Source organism: Lepidochelys olivacea (assembly GCF_965140295.1).
Source record: "Lepidochelys olivacea isolate rLepOli2 genome assembly, chromosome: 20".
Classification (NCBI taxonomy): domain Eukaryota; kingdom Metazoa; phylum Chordata; order Testudines; family Cheloniidae; genus Lepidochelys; species Lepidochelys olivacea.
Window position 1 is genome coordinate 1,896,916 of NC_140430.1, and position 19,580 is coordinate 1,916,495.

The 19,580-nt window shown below is 43.7% G+C and overlaps 1 protein-coding gene across 4 annotated transcripts in view; it reads left to right on the forward strand.

The window, feature by feature from the left end:
- SPATS2 (spermatogenesis associated serine rich 2) overlaps positions 1–19,580 on the forward strand; it is a 45,950-nt gene that overhangs the window by 14,389 nt on the left and 11,981 nt on the right. For 2 of the 4 annotated variants that reach the window (XM_084610585.1, XM_084610584.1), the window contains exons 2-7: positions 13,685–13,764; positions 14,057–14,165; positions 15,158–15,207; positions 16,511–16,772; positions 17,077–17,289; positions 18,511–18,646. In XM_084610585.1, coding sequence (XP_084466711.1) covers positions 13,726–13,764; positions 14,057–14,165; positions 15,158–15,207; positions 16,511–16,772; positions 17,077–17,289; positions 18,511–18,646 — 809 coding nt within the window. In that variant the 5' untranslated portion in view covers positions 13,685–13,725. Of the gene's footprint in view, positions 1–12,996; positions 13,130–13,684; positions 13,765–14,056; positions 14,166–15,157; positions 15,208–16,510; positions 16,773–17,076; positions 17,290–18,510; positions 18,647–19,580 lie in introns of those variants that run through there. The other 2 variants (XM_084610582.1, XM_084610583.1) reach the window with 2 other exon arrangements.

Here is a 19,580-nt window from a genome sequence, read left to right on the forward strand (position 1 = left end):
GAATGATTTGACTACTAAATTTCACTGGTAGCAACAACACCGTACTATTAAACTGGTGAACAGACTTGAAGAGAAAAATGCATCTGGAGATAGCAGAGGGGAATTAACCTAGCGAGTAAGGGAGCGTGCCTGAGAAATGAATAAGGGAGAATTGGAAAGGGGCAAGGAAAGCAGTTATCTGTGAGAAACTTTAATTGTGGGGGCCTGCAGGTCCCTTACTGAATGTGGGAAGCCTGCTTCATTTGCCTATATGAGGAGCCCCCACTGGGTTTGTAGCAGGAGGTCATGTGGAGAGCCTACAGAGGAGTATTGGGGACACACCACGTACCTGGAACATACATGTGGACAGCAAGCAGGGATACAGGGTCAGAGTCAATAGAGATGTTTGAACCTGGACTGAAATTTTCAATTAGATCTTTAATTGTTTTGTTTTGTAGCCCTAACTTAGTCAACCCAGATTTTAACTGCTTTGTTTAAAAAACAAAATACCTGGCTAGTGAGGGAATATTTTTATTCTTGGATATTTTGATGTATCTTTTCCCTCAAAAAAAACACCTCTGCTTTATAACAAAGCCTCAGTGAGAACTATTGAAAGATTTGTAAGAGGGGCTGTAACTATTTTTAATAACGCAGCAGTTTTGAAACCACATCATGGGTCCATCTGTTTCTCCTAATTGAAGCATCAGAGAGTAGAATTTTCCTCTGAACTACTCAGAAGGGTATTTTTAAAATCTTTTGAAAGTTTGCATGCAAAGTATTGGTGCATATTCACTTTGTATCTTTTGCATAATGCTGTATTGACTGTAACTTCTTACTGAAAGATCAGTACTGCCAAGAAACCACTGCACTGGAATGCAGTCCTAGAATCTCCATTTGAAATGTAGCTTCTTGAGTCCAGCTGTAGGACTGTATCTCGGTTACACCGCATGCTTCATTTAAACTTGTGACTAACTTATTCCCTGTGGAGCTGCTTGGTGAGTCAAAGGGGAGGCTCTCAGGGGCGCTAACTGGCGGAGTGAATACTCTGGGTAGTTCGGTGGTGCTGCTGATTCATCGCTGCCCGCAATAATAGCAAAAAGAAAAGGAGTACTTGTGGCACCTTAGAGACTAACCTGATCAACATCCTCTACAGCAAACAGGGAAAGATTAAGAATGAGCTCTCAAAAATGGATACTCTCATAAAAAAACAACCTTCCACACAAACTTCCTCGTGGCTGGATTTTACTAAAACTAGAAAAGCCATTTACAACGCACACTTTGCTTCTCTACAAAAGAAAAAGGACACTAAACTTTCTTGGTTAGTCTCTAAGGTGCCACAAGTACTCCTTTTCTTTTTGCGAATACAGACTAACACGGCTGTTACTCTGAAACCCACAATAATAGCGTCACTACTTGTGTTGCCGAGCTCTTTCCTTCACCTTCGTTTCCCAGCTGGCCCCCACTAATGCACGGCGCTCTGCTCTTTCCTGTGGGACGCCGCTGCTCGGCATGCGAGCCAAGGGCGGATGTGTCAGAAAAGCTGCCGCTCTCTGGGCAGAGTTCAAAGTTTTTGCAGGAAATGGATAATCAGATTATGGGGGACTCCTATTAATTTTCTTTTGGTGACCTTCATTAGCAATATTTTTCAATTTATAAATCAAGACCACCTTTTAAACTGTCCATCCTGCGAATTTGAACGTGTGATCCGAATAATTCAGCAGAGTTCTTTCTGCCTCTGACATAGGCAGTAGATTCTGCAGCTCAGAACTTTGCTGGTAGCTTTGTTGATAATGCACAAGGGATAAAAGTTTCCAACGTGCTCCTCTGTCATTGACAGGAGTAAAAACTTGGCTTGTAAGTAAAGTCAACAGATTTGACATGAAGAGATGCTGCACAGAGAGGAAAGGTGGAGTAAGAAGTTGCTGGATTTTTTTATACCATTACACTTTGTGTATTGGAGTATTAACAGCCTTGTCTTTAGAAAAGTAGCTGGAAATGTGCAGTTGTAATTTAATTTGCTGTCATTTTCCAGATGCAGATGGGAACTACATGGGGTGAAGTGAAAATTCTGCTGGTTAAATTATGGTTTATTTCTTAGGTTTCAGCCAGCTGAAGGCAGCAAGGTTTTCCTTCTTCTCTTGGTGCATTACTTGCTAATTCAAAACGATGTGCAGGGCTTGGGTTAAAATTGTCAGCTGTGATTACTGTCACTTGTAAGTTGTGGAGAGCCAGTGACTGCTGAATTGAATCAGTTGGTAATAACTGGATGAGTAGTTAGAGATGCTTTGGAATGGTTTCCACCTGTCTCCTGGAAAGGAAGTGCTGTGCTGTTAAGGGCACTGTCTTCATACCATCAACTTTCCCTATGTCTTATTGGAGTTTTACCTTGAGCCTAAACTGTCAGGTTTGAAATGTCTGGCTTTAGAGTCAAAATGCCATCTTCGCATATTTGGGTAGGCCTCGGCTGTCTGCAATGGCTAACATTGTAGGCTCTCTGGCAGCACTAATTAGCGTACAGAGATTCTCTACCCTGTTTCTTTGTAGCTAGATTATTGGGGAGAACATGACACCTTTTAAAATATTAATGTTTTTTAGTGCTGTTCTCTTCCAACCCCTCAACCTCCAAATGAATGTGTGTCTGTACAGTGGAAATGCAGCTTGCTGGCCAATTAAAAGCTCAGTGTATTCCTCAAGAAGAGGATTCCATTCCCATCTCACAGGTATCAAACTCGAGGATCCTGTAGCTGGCAGGTGTAATCTGCTCACCTGTTTAGGAATTCTTTGAATCACAACATGCAGAGTTTCATGGTGGTAGACAATATAAGACTGTCAATCAGAGTTTTTAATTAAAATTTGATGAGCTGACAACCTTCAAATACAATGTTTCTTATTTCTTACTTTATAGAGGCCATATCCTACTTGGAGATGTATTTAAAATGTTGTTTGAGGAAAGTAAGTGATATTTTTGTCTAGACAAACTCCTTGTGTGTAGCTGCCACTTTTCCCCCCTGGCTGACAATACAGTGAGATCACAACAGGGCCCTTGTGCTGTTAAAAATAACTTCCAGAGAAACAGATTGAGGCCTCACGCCTGGATTTCTTTATCTGAGCAGGCTGTATGTAAGTGATTTGGGGTGGGAGGAGGCGTTTAAGATACAAGTTTATTAACCAACCTGTCTTTTAAAATCCTATCTTAGTGTTTTCATTTGTGTGAGAATAGATGCGTGCATGAAAAAGATGTTCTTGCCCAGGGACCACGAAGAAAGGTACAAGTTGCCATTTCAGAGCAAAAACCATGCAGGAGACTTTAACTTGCCTTCTCCACAACCTGAAATGCTGTGGTTAAGCTACACTTTGTAAATCTGATGTATATTCAGTCTTGGTAAAGTGTGAATTTTTATAATGTTGCTCTATACTTTTATTCTGGTGCTGTATGATCGGTGATGGAGAGGAAACAGTGCCCTCTCTCATGGTTAGAGCAGCAACGGGCAGTTAGGGGATCTGGGTGGGACAGGTTGAATCACAGAAACCTAAATAAATCCGTTTTACGCTGTATAAACTTTATACTATGTAAAACAGATTTATTTGCGGTTTGGACCCCATTGAGAGTTGGGCATCTGAGTGTTAAAGACAGGAACACTTCTGAAGTTGCTTTCCATTCAGTCTGCAGCTTTGGGGCTCGTGGTTCAGACCCTGGGTCTGTGTTGGAGCAGACTGGCATGTCTGGCTCAGCAAGACAGGGTGCTGGAGTCCCAAGCTGGGAGGGCAGGGAAAGCAGGGGCAGAAGTTGTCTTGGCACATCAGGTGGCAGCCCCAAGGGGGTTTCTGTGATCCAACCCGTCACACTGGGTTCTAGTCCCAGCTTTGCCTTCGACTTGCTGTGTAACTTTGTGGAAGGTACTTCACATCTGTGGCTCCATTCACTTTGCTGTAAAACAGGAGCAATACTTGGACAAAGGTGGGAAGCACAGCAAGGTACTCTGCTAAAATACACAAACAGCTATAAAAGTGGAGCACCACATGTATCTACTCTTTTAAAATAGACTTGTCGCATTGTGCCTTCTTAAAGCATGATGTCTCGAGTCCTGGTGCCAGTGAAGCCGTGACAACTTTTGGTATTTAAGGCGTAGAGAATAGTTTTATGTAGCATTTTTTTGCAAAGAATTTTGAGATGTTAATTTCTGCACAGCTCTTCCTTGTCTTTCCGGGACCCCAGGAGGTGGTAGACGATCAATGGTAAAGTAATACTATTTTTTAATTTTTTTTTAATCCGCCTAATCCCATTGAGATAAATTCACCTTGTCCTAGGAAAATAGTGCTCAGTGATCATTCAGGTTTGGTCTTCTCTGCAATATCCACCATTGCCTTTTAATGATCGCTGTGATCCAGGAACAGCTGAAGAGAACTTGTAATTAGAGCAAATTCAAGCTGCTCTTAGCCTGCAGTAAAATTCCATTTCTTAAATAGCTTTTTATTTCATATTAGCTAAGGTTTTATGTGTTATCCCAGAGAGAGTGAGAGCAGTTACCACTGACCTGAAAAGCCACCATGACTATAAATGTTTCACAGTTTAGCTGAAGTTTTATTGGGTGGGATTTCAAGCATCTATGCTACATAATTCCCCATAGTCAGGCAGTTGCTAGGGTCTTTACTAGGACAGGCAGAAGAATCTGCCATTTGTCTGGAGAATGATTTTAGTCGTTAGGCAGGGAACAGAAACCAAAGGGAGCTTTGTCCTCTTGCCTGCCTAACTGAAAAATTTATGCTACTTCTAACTGGGCTTTCGATGAGCTCTCATAAGAATGGGATCTAAGCAGAGTCTTGATGCCAGTGTTGACATAGTGTGCCACACCAGGCAGTAGGTAATGGCACATGATCATCTACCGCAGGGCCAGAGGGTAACCAGACAAGCCATGTGAAGGAAGATTTTGACTAAGTATGTTCACCACTCTACCTTGTAGACAAGACAGGTCTCCATTTTCAGAACACGTTTGATGTAATCTAATGTAGCATCTATTAGCTATCAAGTAAAATGTTCTGAGCTATTACTTGGCCACAGTCCAGCAGTGAAAGTACTTCAGTTCCCAGAATTTCAGAAGTACTTTTCTGTGAGGAAAATCTTTTCATTGACTGTATCATGGTCTTGTAACTTCTGTTTTGACCAGGCAGGCTCTTTTAAGGAAAGTGTCATTTTTGTCCCAAGTGTTTTTGTGAGGATAGAAAGGCTAGAATTGTGTGACAAGCTAAAGAAATATCTGAACTTGTTCACAGCCTCTTCCAAGGATTCTGGAAATCAAGAGAATTCTTTTTTCAATCTTATGTTGTTGATGCTGGATCATTCTACATGCTAAAATTATGCTAGAAACTAGCATTTTTCTCACAATAGACACCCTATAAAGTGAATTATAGTCCGTAAAGGGATTGTAAAAATGAGGGTAGGTTTTGTTTTTATTCACCTTCAATGAATCCAGGGCTAATAATCTTAGCCTACAAGTTAAAAGATTATTTTTCTAGCTGCTGTTGCCACAAACTGTGGAATCTGAAAATCCCCCTGTGTTCTGATTTGTCACTGAGGACATTACGCTCGTGAATCAGACTTCTAGTGGTGTTGCACAAGCCAGACTAGAACCCAGCTCAATCTCCCCGAGCTGTGTTGTCTCTGCAGGGCTAATGGGAAATAGGGACTTGGCTTCATAGGTCCAGTGAGCAGCTATGGCGTCAGCGCGCACTGGAAGCAGGCACGTTGAGTAAGGCGTTTAAACCTGGACAATCCAGGGCTGTTTGCCAATAAGGAATTGGAAATTGTATGTGTCTCCATCACTAACTTTTCTGACCCTATAAGAAGGCATTCTTTATTGTTGATTATAACCCTTTGAATGCTTAACACTAAATATTTAGTGTGCTGCCTGCAGAGGATACTTGCTGTCAGGAATAACAGGAGATGGAGCATCGAACAACTGAAGCATAGCATAAGATTTAGACTGGACATCCCCCGTGTCTTTTACTAGTATAGAAACTCCTGCCTAGGTTGCTTGCTTAGTTCACTGTAGTGCATATTTCACTGTTGCCCACGCAAGACACACTGCCTGGTCTTTGAGGGATGGGACACTTTGTAAACACAGTGGTGCAGTCAGGCCCAGGCAGTTCAGGAGGGGGAGGAAAAGGGGTTACTTACCAAGTCACTCTCTCTGCTTTGTCCTTACAGAACTGGAGGAGTCATGTGGTTGGCCACAAACCTTTTAGAAACAGTATTTGAATGTTACTGGGCGTTTACAGGTCCCTCAAGTCCTGCATTTTGCTGGTCAGGATATATGTACCCTTCCCCTTGCTGTGCAGAGGCAACGTCGTGAAGACAGACAAGCAGCTATCTGCACTATTCTTTGCCTCACATCTGTGTTACATAAACAATTGTTTCATTACCTTGTGAGTCTTAGTAGGCTATAAGAAAAGGAGTACTTGTGGCACCTTAGAGACTAACCAATTTATTTGAGCATAAGCTTTCGTGAGCTACAGCTCACTTCATCGGATGCATACCGTGGAAACTGCAGCAGCACCCTGCTAGGGATACAGACTAACATGGCTGCTACTCTGAAACCTGTCATTTGTTAACAAGGCGTTAAATGAAGATATTAGCGCTCCACATATGCAGAGAGTGTGAAGATTCTGTCTGTCTTCACCAATGCTCACTGCAAGAGTCTGACTTGCTATCAGGTCCTTGCTTTAATTGTTGGTACTTTGGTTTCTTTTGTGTGTCATCTTTTGAAAGCTTGCGCACTGAGACACTGCTGCTGTAGATAATATGCCTTCTGGTTTTCCACTGGAGAGACTTGTTTAGTTTGAAAGGGTCTATCAGTTGCATAAATATCATAGTGTTTATCTAACATTTCAGGTGCACTTAAGCAATGATATTGAATAGATAATTGAGAGCATTAGAGGGAGTGTTGAGTAGTGTGAGACATGCTTACGCAATGTCGCCAAACCTGACAATGTCTCTTGTGCTGTGGCTGATCATAGTCTCAGTTGCATCCGATGAAGTGAGCTGTAGCTTAAATAAATAGGTTAGTCTCTAAGGTGCCACTAGTACTCCTTTTCTTTTTGCGAATACAGACTAACACGGTGAAGTGAGCTGTAGCTCACGAAAGCTCATGCTCAAATAAATTGGTTAGTCTCTAAGGTGCCACAAGTCCTCCTTTTCTTTTTGCAAACACGGCTGTTACTCTGAAACCAGTCTCAGGAATGTGGTTTGAAATGAATGAGGGTTACTGCACAGCTCTTATAGCTCTTGGTGTGTGTACAAAGAGAAAGCTGGGCAGGAAACAACTGTATTTGAATTTAAAATGGAAAGATACATATCTACTATGCTAACGTGTTTGTTGAATGCGGTTGGCTTTTCTTCTATATCAGCTCTGATGTGTGTGCCATGCATTGGAGAAACTAATCACTGGAGTTGTCATAAGAGCAGACCAAGTGCTATGGAATGTTGCTAGAGTGGATTCTCTTTCTGATCTCTTCAGTGCAGCTGTTTAAAGAAGCCAGCGTTAATTTGTGTGATAAATAGTGGTATAATACGAGCATGGAACTAGACTTGCAATGACATCTTCCTTATTGATTTGCCTCTCTGGAGGAGACAAGGTTACGAACAAAGAAGCAATTTAGGTGGTTAGCATTGTCTCTGGAGTTTGTCACATCAAATCAATGGGATAGCTGCTGTGTGGTTTACGTTTCAACACTATGGAGATCTGGCCTAACTTATTCTGTACTAAATGTCTCATATTCTATTTGTACGTCGAACTCAGGCTTTGGAAGAGAGCGTGTCTTCTCATGAGAGTAAGGTGTACGTTGATATGGTGATAACATTTTTAATGGGAATCAGGATTTTATTAAGGGTAAGAGAGATGAGTAATTTAACTGCTATCCCTTCTCTGATGCATTTCAGCCATATCAAGCCAGCTCAGAGCAAACAACCCCCTATAACAGGTGGCCAAACTTACTGATCCTTACAAGAGTCTTCAGAAGTCTGAGAGCCAGGGTGTGCCTGACGGGGCTTAGGGCTTCAGCCTTGCTCCTGCTGAAGCCCCAAACCCTGGCAGGTGTGCCCTGCTGGGCAGAAGCCCTGAGACTCCCTTCCCTGCTGGGCAGAAGCCCCTACCCGGCCACCCCGCTGCACGGCAGAGGTCCCAAGCTCCCCCCAGTCTGGTAGGTGGAGAATGTGGGGTGGGGCTCCATAAGCCGCACTTCAATGGTAAAAGAGATGCAGTTGGGCCACCCCTGCTCTATAGGAACACTTGGAAGTGCGACCCTGCAATAACTGATGTATACAGCATGGATCAAGGAAAGGAAGTTCTCCAGGGTCCTTTACAAGAAATATTCAAACACAACGAGGGCTTAATCCATTGAGGAGGAACTGGATTCTAGACATGGGAATCCAGGTGAAGTCAGTACAGAATAGTTCTCAGTGAATTTTAACACCATGTGAGTGAACCCTACATTAGCTGACATACAACGGTTAAAGCATGTTCTGCATAGGTTGCACAGATGTAAATAGGGGTTCCCCTATCTTCAGTGGCGTTACATAGGTATTGCCTGAGGGCAGGATCTGGCCTGAAGTCTTTAACTGGTATTTTGGGTAGTCTGGCTTCATGTGAGATAATGAGGCTTTTATAGAGAAAACCACTGTAATAAATATGTAGATCCCAAACTACACAGTCTTCTAAATTAAGAGCAGTCTTATAATGAATTTGGTGCTTAGAAAGCCATTGTAATTCTTCAAATTGAACTGCAAAGCATTTTAAGGAAAAAAAGTTTTTAAGATCCCAAATTTCTAATAGACTATGTGCAAATGGGATGACAAATACACTGGCATTTAGAAATAGCTGCTCTCTAGTTCCTTGATGATTCCCCTGGCAGTTTAATTTCACTCCAGCAAATATCCTCATGCCTAAAACAGAGTAGGGAGTGCTAGACAAACACATTTTCTTGAATTTTATGTTCTGTTTATACCTTGCGTTCATTAAATGTAAAAAGAAAAGGAGGACTTGTGGCACGTTAGAGACTAACCAATTTATTTGAGCATGAGCTTTCATGAGCTACAGCTCACTTCATCGGATGCATACTGTGGAAACTGCAGAAGACATTATATACACAGAGACCATGAAACAATACCAAAATGGCCCACCTTGATTATCATACACGTTGTAAGGAGAGTGGTCAGTTTGGATGAGCTATTACCAGCAGGAGAATGAGTTTGGGGGGGGGGGGTGAGAAAACCTGGATTTGTGCTGGAAATGGCCCACCTTGATTTTCATACCCGTTGTAAGGAGAGTGGTCACTTTGGATGGGCTATTACCAGCAGGAGAGTGAGTTTGTGTGTGTGTGTGGGGGGGGCGGAGGGTGAGAAAACCTGGATTTGTGCTGGAAATGGCCCAACTTGATTATCATACGCATTGTAAGGAGAGTGATCACTTTAGATAAGCTATTACCAGCAGGAGAGTGGGGTGGGAGGAGGTATTGTTTCATGGTCTCTGTGTATATAATGTCTTCTGCAGTTTCCACAGTATGCATCCGATGAAGTAGGCTGTAGCTCACGAAAGCTTGTGCTCAAATAAATTGGTTAGTCTCTAAGGTGCCACAAGTACTCCTTTTCTTTTTGCGAATACAGACTAACACGGCTGTTACTCTGAAACCTGTCATTAAATGTAAACTGATTTAAAGCAAGCACTGAGAGTAAGAAGATTAGACGTAAAATCAGTGTATGGTAATCTGCTGTTCCAGGAGTGTGCAGCATGAATTCTTGGGGGGAGAGGGGAATTCTTTGCAAAGAAGAGTTTGATAACATTGTTTTTTTATCATCAACCAGCTTTTTTTCAGTTGTATGAACCATGAGACTGTTAAAGGTTTAACAGCAGGAAGTTAGTGGCTCTTGTCTCTGAGGCCTGGAAATCTGGGAAAATTTGCTCATGAGGCTGGAATGGGAAGAGAAACCAAGTGAGGCAGGATTTAACCATTCATCCGTATCCTTAATAAGTAGCTGCCCTATCCATCAAACATCGGTTCTGTCCAGTACTTCCTCCGTTTAAATGCTGCATCAGTGTCTGAGAATTAGAGACGTCAATGTGGTGTCTCACCTCTCCCTCACATTCTCTAAATAACTCACACGAGATTTTAAGTTAGCAACTTGGAATTCACTTGAACTAAAACCTAGAGGCCAATGACTGACTTGAGTCCAGCTCTTCTAGCAGATTGTGCCTCACTCCTAAGTAGTGTTGCTCTTGAAAGATCCAGCCAGCAAAGCATCTGGCTGTGGAGATCTGTCTGAAGCTTCGCAACGGAAATCAGCAGCCTTTTGGTACAGTGTGTTCTGGGTCAGTCCTTGTAGGGGATGAACTGCACATGAGCAAATCTCCTCTTTGAAAGCTTGCTTCATGCTTTTAATAAAAAAAAAAAAGTCCCTGAAGATGCAAAGGTGATGCTGGCTGGGGAGGAAAGCGTAGTCTCACTTGGTCTCTGTGAAGTCTGACTTCCTCCAGAGCCCAGGCAGCTGACCCTTGAGTAGAAATAAAGCGTTAGAGCACAGTTAGCGTTTATTCTCTCCCAGACTAAATGCACTAAAATAGATACATGAAATATGCAATATGCAAGTGGAACAAAAGGATGAAACTACCTGTTCCCTGTCCGCAGAAGACTTAGACCTTTCAGACCACTACATGTGGGCTCACGTGCCAATCATTCGTAGGGATGCATCTCGGTAAAATGGCAAGTTTTGCAGAATGATGTGACCCTTACTGGCTTGTGGGAACCAAATCTAGTGGAGATGAGACTGTGCTTTAATTGCTTGCCTGCAATAAAATCAGCTCCTTCGTAGCCAGACGCAAGTCGTCTTTGTCAAGCTGGAGTCAAGAGCAGCAAACTTGTTTTTAGGTCTGCACTTTGAAGTGTCAGAGCTAGGGCAGAAGATGTAAGAGTCCTGATGAAGTTTGTTTCCAGCATAGGGTGGAGAAGTAGAAATGTTTTCAGGATAGTTGACTGATTGGAAGGCAGAAAATAAGCATTTAATTGGAAGTTATAGTAGCACTTAACAGAAGCTATTGATGTTTATGGAAGTGTTTGCGGTTTGTATTTTCAGGTAAGTGAAATTGCTAAATACAGAGCAAAGGCTATGGTGCTGAGGTTACTGGTAGTTCCTTATTACGGAGCCCAATAAGAGCACATTGTCCTAAGATTAGTACAGAAAGACAAAAGCTGCATTGAGCTTCTTGGATTAACTTAATAGTGCGTCAGACCAACCCTGTTGGTGGTTAAAGTCACTGGCTTGCTGCTTTTTTCTTTATTTCAGTTGGCCCGGAGCTGAGGAATGAATCAGAATTTCAATGACTTGTTAAAGGCTGTAATGCAAACTGCAGTTCACTATACATTTAAAAAAGGAGGACTTGTGGCACCTTAGAGACTGACCAATTTATTTAAGCATGAGCTTTCGTGAGCATCCGATGAAGTGAGCTGTAGCTCATGAAAGCTTATGCTCAAATAAATTGGTTAGTCTCTAAGGTGCCACAAGTCCTCCTTTTCTTTTTGTGGATACAGACTAACACAGCTGCTACTCTGAAACCTGTACATTTAGTTAAAGTTGTAGCCAACTGAAATAGTTTGCTTTTTTAACGTTAGATCATTTTAATTTTTTCAGTAAAGTGAAACATTTCTCCTTTTTTAAAATAATTTTGTACCTGGGGCAAGGCAGGGAGCAACCTTTGGCTTGATGCTTTGGACATTGAAAATGGTTTATTTAGCAAAATTCATTTTAGGAAAATGTTACCAAAGAACAACAGGTGCCAACTTAACTGATGTTGGAAGCCCATGTTCTTTGTTGCATGAAGAAAATGTACTGTTCATGATAGCCAGTCTACAGGCAATTCCTAATTTGGCTGAGTGTTCCAGATGTTAGAGCTGTTCTTTTGGTGGTAGGATGGAGGTACCTTCAGCACTGCTCCTGTTCGCATGCTTACGTGATAAGATTAAAATTGGCCTGTCTGGGTTTGTGTGGACACAACTAAGCAGCCAAGTCGGCCACATCGGGGTGCAAAACTATACGGAGGGCCGGGTAGGGAAGGCTTTGCCTCCCCAAACAGATTGCCCCCCGCCCCCATCTGCCCCCTCCACTTCATGCCCCCTGACTGTCCCTCTCAGAACTCCCCCATCCAACCCCCCCACTCCCTGTCCCCTGACTGCCCCCCAAGATCCTTATCCACACCCCTGCCCCTGACAGGCCCCCCGGGACTCCCACAGCCTATCCAACTGCGACCTGACCGCATCCCCCAGAACCTCCACCACATCCAACCGCACCCTGCTCCCTGTCCCCTAACCGCCCCCCTAGGATCCTCTGCCCCTTATCCAACCCCTCCCACCCCGTCCCACCCCCTTACTATGCAGCTGAGAGCAGCAGGAGCTCGCTGTCCCACCAACCAGCCAGAACCAGCCACACTACCCGCGTGGCTGCAGGGGAGAGGGGAGAGCGGGAGCTAGCCTCCCCAGACGGGAGCTCAAGGGCCGGGCAGGACGGTCCCGCATGCCGTAGTTTGACCACCTCTGAGCCAAGTCTATCTTCCCACTGACCTTATCGCTTTGGTTGACCCTACCATGGCTTTTCATTCCAGACAGGATCATTTGGAGGCCCTTAGATTTGTCCCACTGACTCTTTGGTTGCAAGGTAGGGTCTCGTGTGCCAGATGGATGTGCTATTGCCTCGTGGTCTGAGGTTAGGCTATAATGTATCTGAGTCCGTGCTGCTATTCGTCCTCATTGATTGCATGATAGAAGTAGCCAGTTAATACTGTATTTTCGCAGGTGATAAAGTAAGAGTGATCATTCTGGGTCAGACCAATGGTCCATCTAGCCCAGTATTTTGACAGTGGCCAGTACCAGAGCTTTAAGGGATTGTACAGAACAGGGCAGTTGGAGTGATCCACCCCCGCTTCTCCTCCAGGCTTCTGTATGCCCTGAGCATAAAGTTGCATCCTTGACCATTTTGGCTAACAGCCACTGATGGACCTGTCCTCCATGAACTTACCCAGTTCTCTTTTGAACACAGTTATATTTTTGGCCTTTACAACATCCCCTGGCAACACGTTCCACTGGTTAATAGTGTGTTGTGTGAAAAAAGGTTTGTATGAAACCTGCTGCCTATTAATTTCACTCGGTGACCCCTGGCTTTTGTATTGTGGAAAAGGGTAAATAACCCTTCCCTAGTCACTTTTTCCACACCATCCATGATTTTACAGACCTCTGTGGTATCCCACCTTAGTCGTCTCTTTTCTTACCTGACCAGCCCTAATCTTTTTAATCTCTTCTCTCACAGAGGCCATTCCATACCCTTGATCATCTCTGTTGCCCTCTTCTGAACCTTTCCCAGCTCACTAGATCCTTTTTGGGATGGGGTAACCAGAAGTGGACCCAGTATTCCAGGTGTGGGCGTACCATGGATTTATATAGTGGCCTTATGATATCTTCTCTCTCATTTTCTGTCCCTTTCCTTGTCGTCCCTAACATTCTGTTAGCCTTTTCCTTAGCTGCTGCATGTTCAGCAGAAGCTTCAGAAAACTGTCTCCTGCTTTCCGCTCCAAGGCAAACATCTGAGCTACCCTGTTGCCTTAGGTTATTCTGAATGTCTCTTCCTGATGTCCACCATTGTCAGCACAGCCTTTCACTGTCTTTACAGATCCAACAGGGTTTATTTTCGATGTGCAGTCCAACACCGTGATGGCCCAGGGAGGAACCTTTGAAAACATGAAGGAGAAGGTAAGTGTTACTATGGGCAATTCTGTAGCTTTTCTTTGGCAGTGGAAGTGCTAGTGAAAGGGCATCTCTTAGCTGTTAACTCAGACATGGGGAAAACATTCACTGACTAAAGTTTTTTGTTTTGACAGTTTCACTCTCTAAGATGCTTTGTCCTGGCCTATTAAAACCATATCTAAGTGATCCCATGTTCTATACAGTATAATACCCTTTGATGCAAGCTTAGCAGTTACCGTGATGGTACAAAGAAGGTAAGCAAGTGACAAAGATGTGACTCCTTGTTCCTCTCTTCCAGATCAGTGCAGTGCGTGCGGTGGTCCCCAACAGGAGCAACAATGAAATCATCCTGGTGCTACAGCACTTTGATAACTGTGTGGATAGAACAGTACAGGCCTTTATGGAAGGTAACGATCTCTAGTTTCATGATCTTGGTAACTGCGCTTTAGCTACAATGTTTATTGTGGGTTTCATTTCGAAATAGCATGTCTTTTCAGCAGGCACTGTACAGCTTTCAGGAAAGGGCCATATGCTCTTTTTATACAGTATGTATACTTTGTGACTGGGGACTCTCTCAGATCTTCTTTGCAAAGCATCCAAGTACAGATGCTTTCCTGGAAGACAATCCAAAGATGGTCCTCTTGACCTTCCCATAATTTTATTCAGAATCCGCCCCATTAGGTTTTAAGAGGGAAAAAAAGACCATTACTTTGTACCAGGAGATACCAAGTATTTAATCATTGTATTTCTTGCTCATGTGCACAAGAAAAGGAATGACTGCATGAACCTTGGGGTAGTTCTCTCCTCCCTTTTGAAACATGGATCACAGCTCATGTATCGGGATCAGGTGGCATATTGTATCAGATCGAGTTCCTACCTTGTAGGACAGGAGGTGTTCACCAATGAAACTGTCTTTTTGGACTTCTTGTTTGTTTCTTGTACTAACTCTCGCTCACAACACGGTGCTTTGCCTCTGGCTAAGAGTACATATGAGTTGTGCAGCTATTCCTAATGCCTGGAACAACTTTACAGAATTGTCCTTGGCGGGAGAGAGCCGTATAAACCCTCTGATCTGGACTGAACCCCTGTTTAGTCCAAGTTCCAACACAGCCAAAGTCTTTAGCATGGCCGTGCCAATAGGGGGTTTGTTACCTGGAAGCAACCAGCACAGAATGTTATATGGAGGAGTCATTCTGATCAGTGGGACGTTCCCAAACCAAAAATGAAACCGATCCTTTCATTTCATCAGCTAAGAGAATTGAAACTTAATTTCTTTACGTCATTAGCTTCAGGACACATTCCAGCGGGCCCTAGATATGGAGACTCTCTGGTTTTTGTATGGCACAGGTGTAGGAGAGTGTGAAGCATTTTCCAGTGCTTATCTTAAGTTTCATTTCAGGAAATGCCAGCGAAGTATTGAAAGAATGGACAATAACAGGCAAGAAAAAGGTAACCTTTAAAATGTGCTTTAACTTACTTTGCTAGGGTCTATATCACCCTGGCATTTTCTTCTTTAAAGGCTCCAGGGCATGTTAGAGACCCAGCATCCTTTATAATTCCATGCTAAATCATGAAGAACAAGGAAAGAAACCCCAGGGCAAATATATATATAGATGTATATTGCTGTGGGCAGAATTGCCTCACATGAAGTAGTCACCAGTCCGGCTAGTCTAACTCACAGCTGAGGTGAAATGCTTTATCTGATGACTTCAAAAGAAGGTTTGAACCCCTCCCTCCCCCAAAACACCATCATGTAATTAGTTCAGTTCTGCAGTGTAATATTGATGACACTGCCTTGCAGAATCACCATGAAAATTTACTACCTTGGCCACAAATTCTCCACCCCTGCTCTTTGCCACGATGATGAAAACACTGCTACGTGCTGGTCTTCCTCCCTCCCACCCCACCCCCATGCTGCGAGGCTCTCATCTTCGGTGGGAGAAGGTGTCATTCACTTTCCATGTGTTCAGCCTCTTTTGTGTGTCCCGTCATGACCCCTTGGAGCTCAGCAGCCTCTATTTCCTGAAGTCTTTGCTTTGATGCCCTTTTTCTTTGCAACACATGTTTCGCTCGTTGACTGTTTTGCCTGCTAGTGTGTTCAGAGCCCTACACAAACAGATAACTTAGGCTGTTTTCACTTATTTTTTCAGTTATTAATGCCATCATATCGAAGTACACTGCAGTATAAAAATTTAAGCGATAATCATACCACACTACTCTCTCTAAATAACCAGCAAGCACTGAGGTGCAAAACAAAATACTATAGCTCGGACGTGCAAAAAGTGTAGGAGAGGTGGGGGAAGAGAGGGGGAGTGCGTGAGGTGTCCCATCCAAAGGCTGACGGTGGGTAGAGCAGCCTCGAGAACAGGGTTCAGTCGGCGTGGGCTGAGGCAGGGGATATGTATCCCCTCATGGGTGACCGTCACCCAGCAGGATTAACCGTGAGAAGGGCGTCTGGAATGTCACTGCTACATAACTGATAGGAAAGGCAGCATTCGTCCGGTAACGGGGGCATGGTTTCCCCCACGCCCCACTGCAGGAGGAGACTGCACTCCAACCTCATTAATACCAGGATATCTCTTCTCATTGTTGAATAAATCCCTCCTGCAGTTATGGGACCAAAAGCCAGGATTGGCTGAAAAAGCGTTTAATTCAGCGACTCTTGGGCAGTAAGCACAAGGTGAATTTTCCCTTCAGAAATTAAGCTTAACCTATGGGGTTTTTTTGTGTGGGATGGGTATTTAATCCTTAGAACAAAAAGAAGAAAACGAAACCCAAACCTCCAGCTGAAGCAAGCCCAGGCCTCCCAGATCCTGGTAAACTGGCATCCGCTGAAGGGGAACAGTCTGCAGCTTCCTCTGAGAAGGGCGGGATTAATGGTTACCATGTCAACGGCTCAGCCAATGATACGGAGTCTGTGGACTCGCTCAGTGAAGGCTTGGATACACTTTCAATAGATGCCAGAGAGTTAGAGGATTGTGAATCTGCCACACCTGACATGCCCGATGGACCAGGTTAGACTTCCTAAAGTATTGTAGGAATTGAACAGCTCAGTAAGTTTTCAAACAGCTGCTTTCTCCCTTCTGTTACTGCTGCCTTTCTTTGCACCAGTTCTGAATACGGAGTTTTTTTAAAATAGCATAAACTCTTTGGCTCTGTAAATACTCTATTTGCTTTCCACTCTTTGGCAGTTGTCACAGAACGAAGGGCTGCTCTCCCTGTTGATTTAAGTTTTGGTGGGAAGGGGGCTGTTTCTATGCTCCTTGTTTCAGCTTTTTGTGTTTGTTTGTTTCCCTGAACTCACTTGCTTTTCTACAGCAGTGTCTGAGCTAGACAGTGGAATAGTGGACTTTGAGCCAAAGTCACCCGTAATGCACTCTTCCCAGAGCCTTCCATCTGTCAGGCCGCAGCCAGAGCAGAGGAATGTCAGCAAGTCTCTGTTTAGGTCCACAGCAAGCAACCAGACGTCTGCTTCCTTGTCTCCAGTGATGCTGGAAGATGTTCCGGTGTCATCTTCAAACAAGAAGTTGGGTAAGGCCTCAAAGATTTATGTGCGCTTGAGTTACAAAACTGGTTACCTCCAGCAGGGTTCTGTGGGCCTCCTCTCTGGTTGTACTGCCCAGATTTAGCTGGTTGCTGATGGATGGAGAGGCACACTGGACTTTGATTGTAAGGCAAACTAGCATCCTTTTTATTATCTGGTCAGTAACTGGTAGTGCACTCTCCTCTCTGTGCACAGCTGGAATCTTGACAGCAGTTTAGCTGTAATGCCTGAAGCACCAAACCCAAGTACGACAGGGGTAGTAGATAAGCAGTCAGTCATGCTACATGTGCTTAGCCTGTTTCTCTGTGTGCCCCATCATAGAGCCTTGAGCCTGTGTGCTCTTTCTCCTCCTCCGTGAGAGTTTGTCTAGGAGCCAAAGCTTCCCAAAGACCCAGTTACAAGAAACGACAGCCTCTGGTTATTTTTCCTTCCTTCTGCTTTCTCCACTTCTGTTCTTGTCTCGTCAGCAGGAAGGACCTCTGAGACCCCAATTTTAAATTCCGTCGTTATCCTCTGCTTTAGTGAGATGAGAACATCCGGCCCCTAGTGCTGGTAGTTCACCTTCTCACTGTAACGAGGACCATAATGAGCCATTGCTAATTTAGCTTGTCAGGGGGTGTTGGCAGTCAGGGAGCTGCAGAGACGCACACAGGCATGGTGATCTGCTCTGTTGGAGATCTGAAGTGTGGAGACAAACTTTTTTAACAAATAGCCAAGCCTTTCATCTCTCTTTCTTTCAGAGGAAATAGCTCTCTGCTGGGATTTGATTTAGCTTCTAAAAGATTTCTCTTCCCCAGTAAACTTTATTCACAACTGGACATTTTTTCCATATGATTCAGTGCTTCTGCTTGTTATTCCTTGAGGTGGGCTTCCCTTCAGTAGTCCCCAATCTGTAGCAAAGGAGCAGCAAACATGAGATGCATTAGATTTCTCCTGTGTATGAAAATCCAGTGACACATCTGTGTTCTCAGCTGTAAGCAGGAGATTCTGTAAGCCCAGAAAAACTCCCCCATGTGGAAAATTCTGCAGCTGTCCAGACTAAATACAATGTTTTTGTAACAGGAAAAGGCAGAGGGGAGTTTAAAGCCAAGCAGTCTGTGGTTTTGAAATGAGCTGAAAGATTCCTTTATGATTTATCACAATCTGGAAGATTTTGTAAGCTAACATGCTTGGCTGTTTTTTGTGTTGTTTTATTTTTCTGTCAATAGGTTCAAATATTGAAAAATCAGTGAAGGACCTCCAGCGTTGTACAGTCTCGTTGGCACGATATCGGGTTGTGGTCAAAGAGGAAATGGATGCTTCCATTAAGAAAATGAAGCAGGTCTTTGCTGAACTGCAGAGTTGGTAAGTAGAATAGGAAGCGATCCAACCGTTAGGAATTGGGATCAACAAACTGAGTAAATAGGAAACCTAATGTTTTAGCTCATGGATTGCTCATTTGTGTTTTCCCCTTGCCCCGAACACTGCACATCTACCTTGTTAAGGAATAAACACAAATTCTAGGTGTGGGCATCTGCAACTACTGTATCAGCCTAGGGTCTGCTGTGCCTTAGTACACCTGCCCTCCCAGGCTACAGCCTTCATAAGGCCCACATTGGAGCCACTGTACCTTACGGGTTCCGTGTGCCTTAGAACCACCATCGCCATAGGCAAGGCTTCAGTTTGTCTGTTTTAAGTCATGACTCTCTGGTGCTGGAATTAACAATATCCTCACCCTGTCAGAACTACCCTGATGTCCAGGTCAACACACACACACTCTTTTAGACACTGATAATCTGAGGAAACTCACAGGCAAAATATTTAAGGTATTTATCATCTTAATCCTACCACTTATTGCAGAGAAACATGGTAAGAGAATGCTGTAGTTTTCTTAAAAAATATAAATCTTGGGGCTTGGTAATAATTCCATTTTAAGGGTACCATGATGGGGGTGGAGGGAAGAAACCCAGTGGAAGGGAAGAAATGCACATGAGAATCATCCCACGCAACCTTAACTTTGCCCCCTCCCACGTCAGTCTTCAACACTATGGAACTGCTGCACCTCGTATGTATCATAGCTCTGTTATTGAAGGACTTATTTTAAGATGATGCCCTTTTAAGGTGATAGTGCCTATTACACTAGCTGTCTGTGCTGACTCTGTCTTAGATTTTTGAGGAATTGCCCTACCCGATGGTCTCAAATAGGGTCGGTTTTGGTGAAGAAATATTAAAACTTCACTGGAGTGAGTGATGTTCTTTGACAGGCAGTTAAATGTAACTCTTGTGCTAAGGGGTGAGA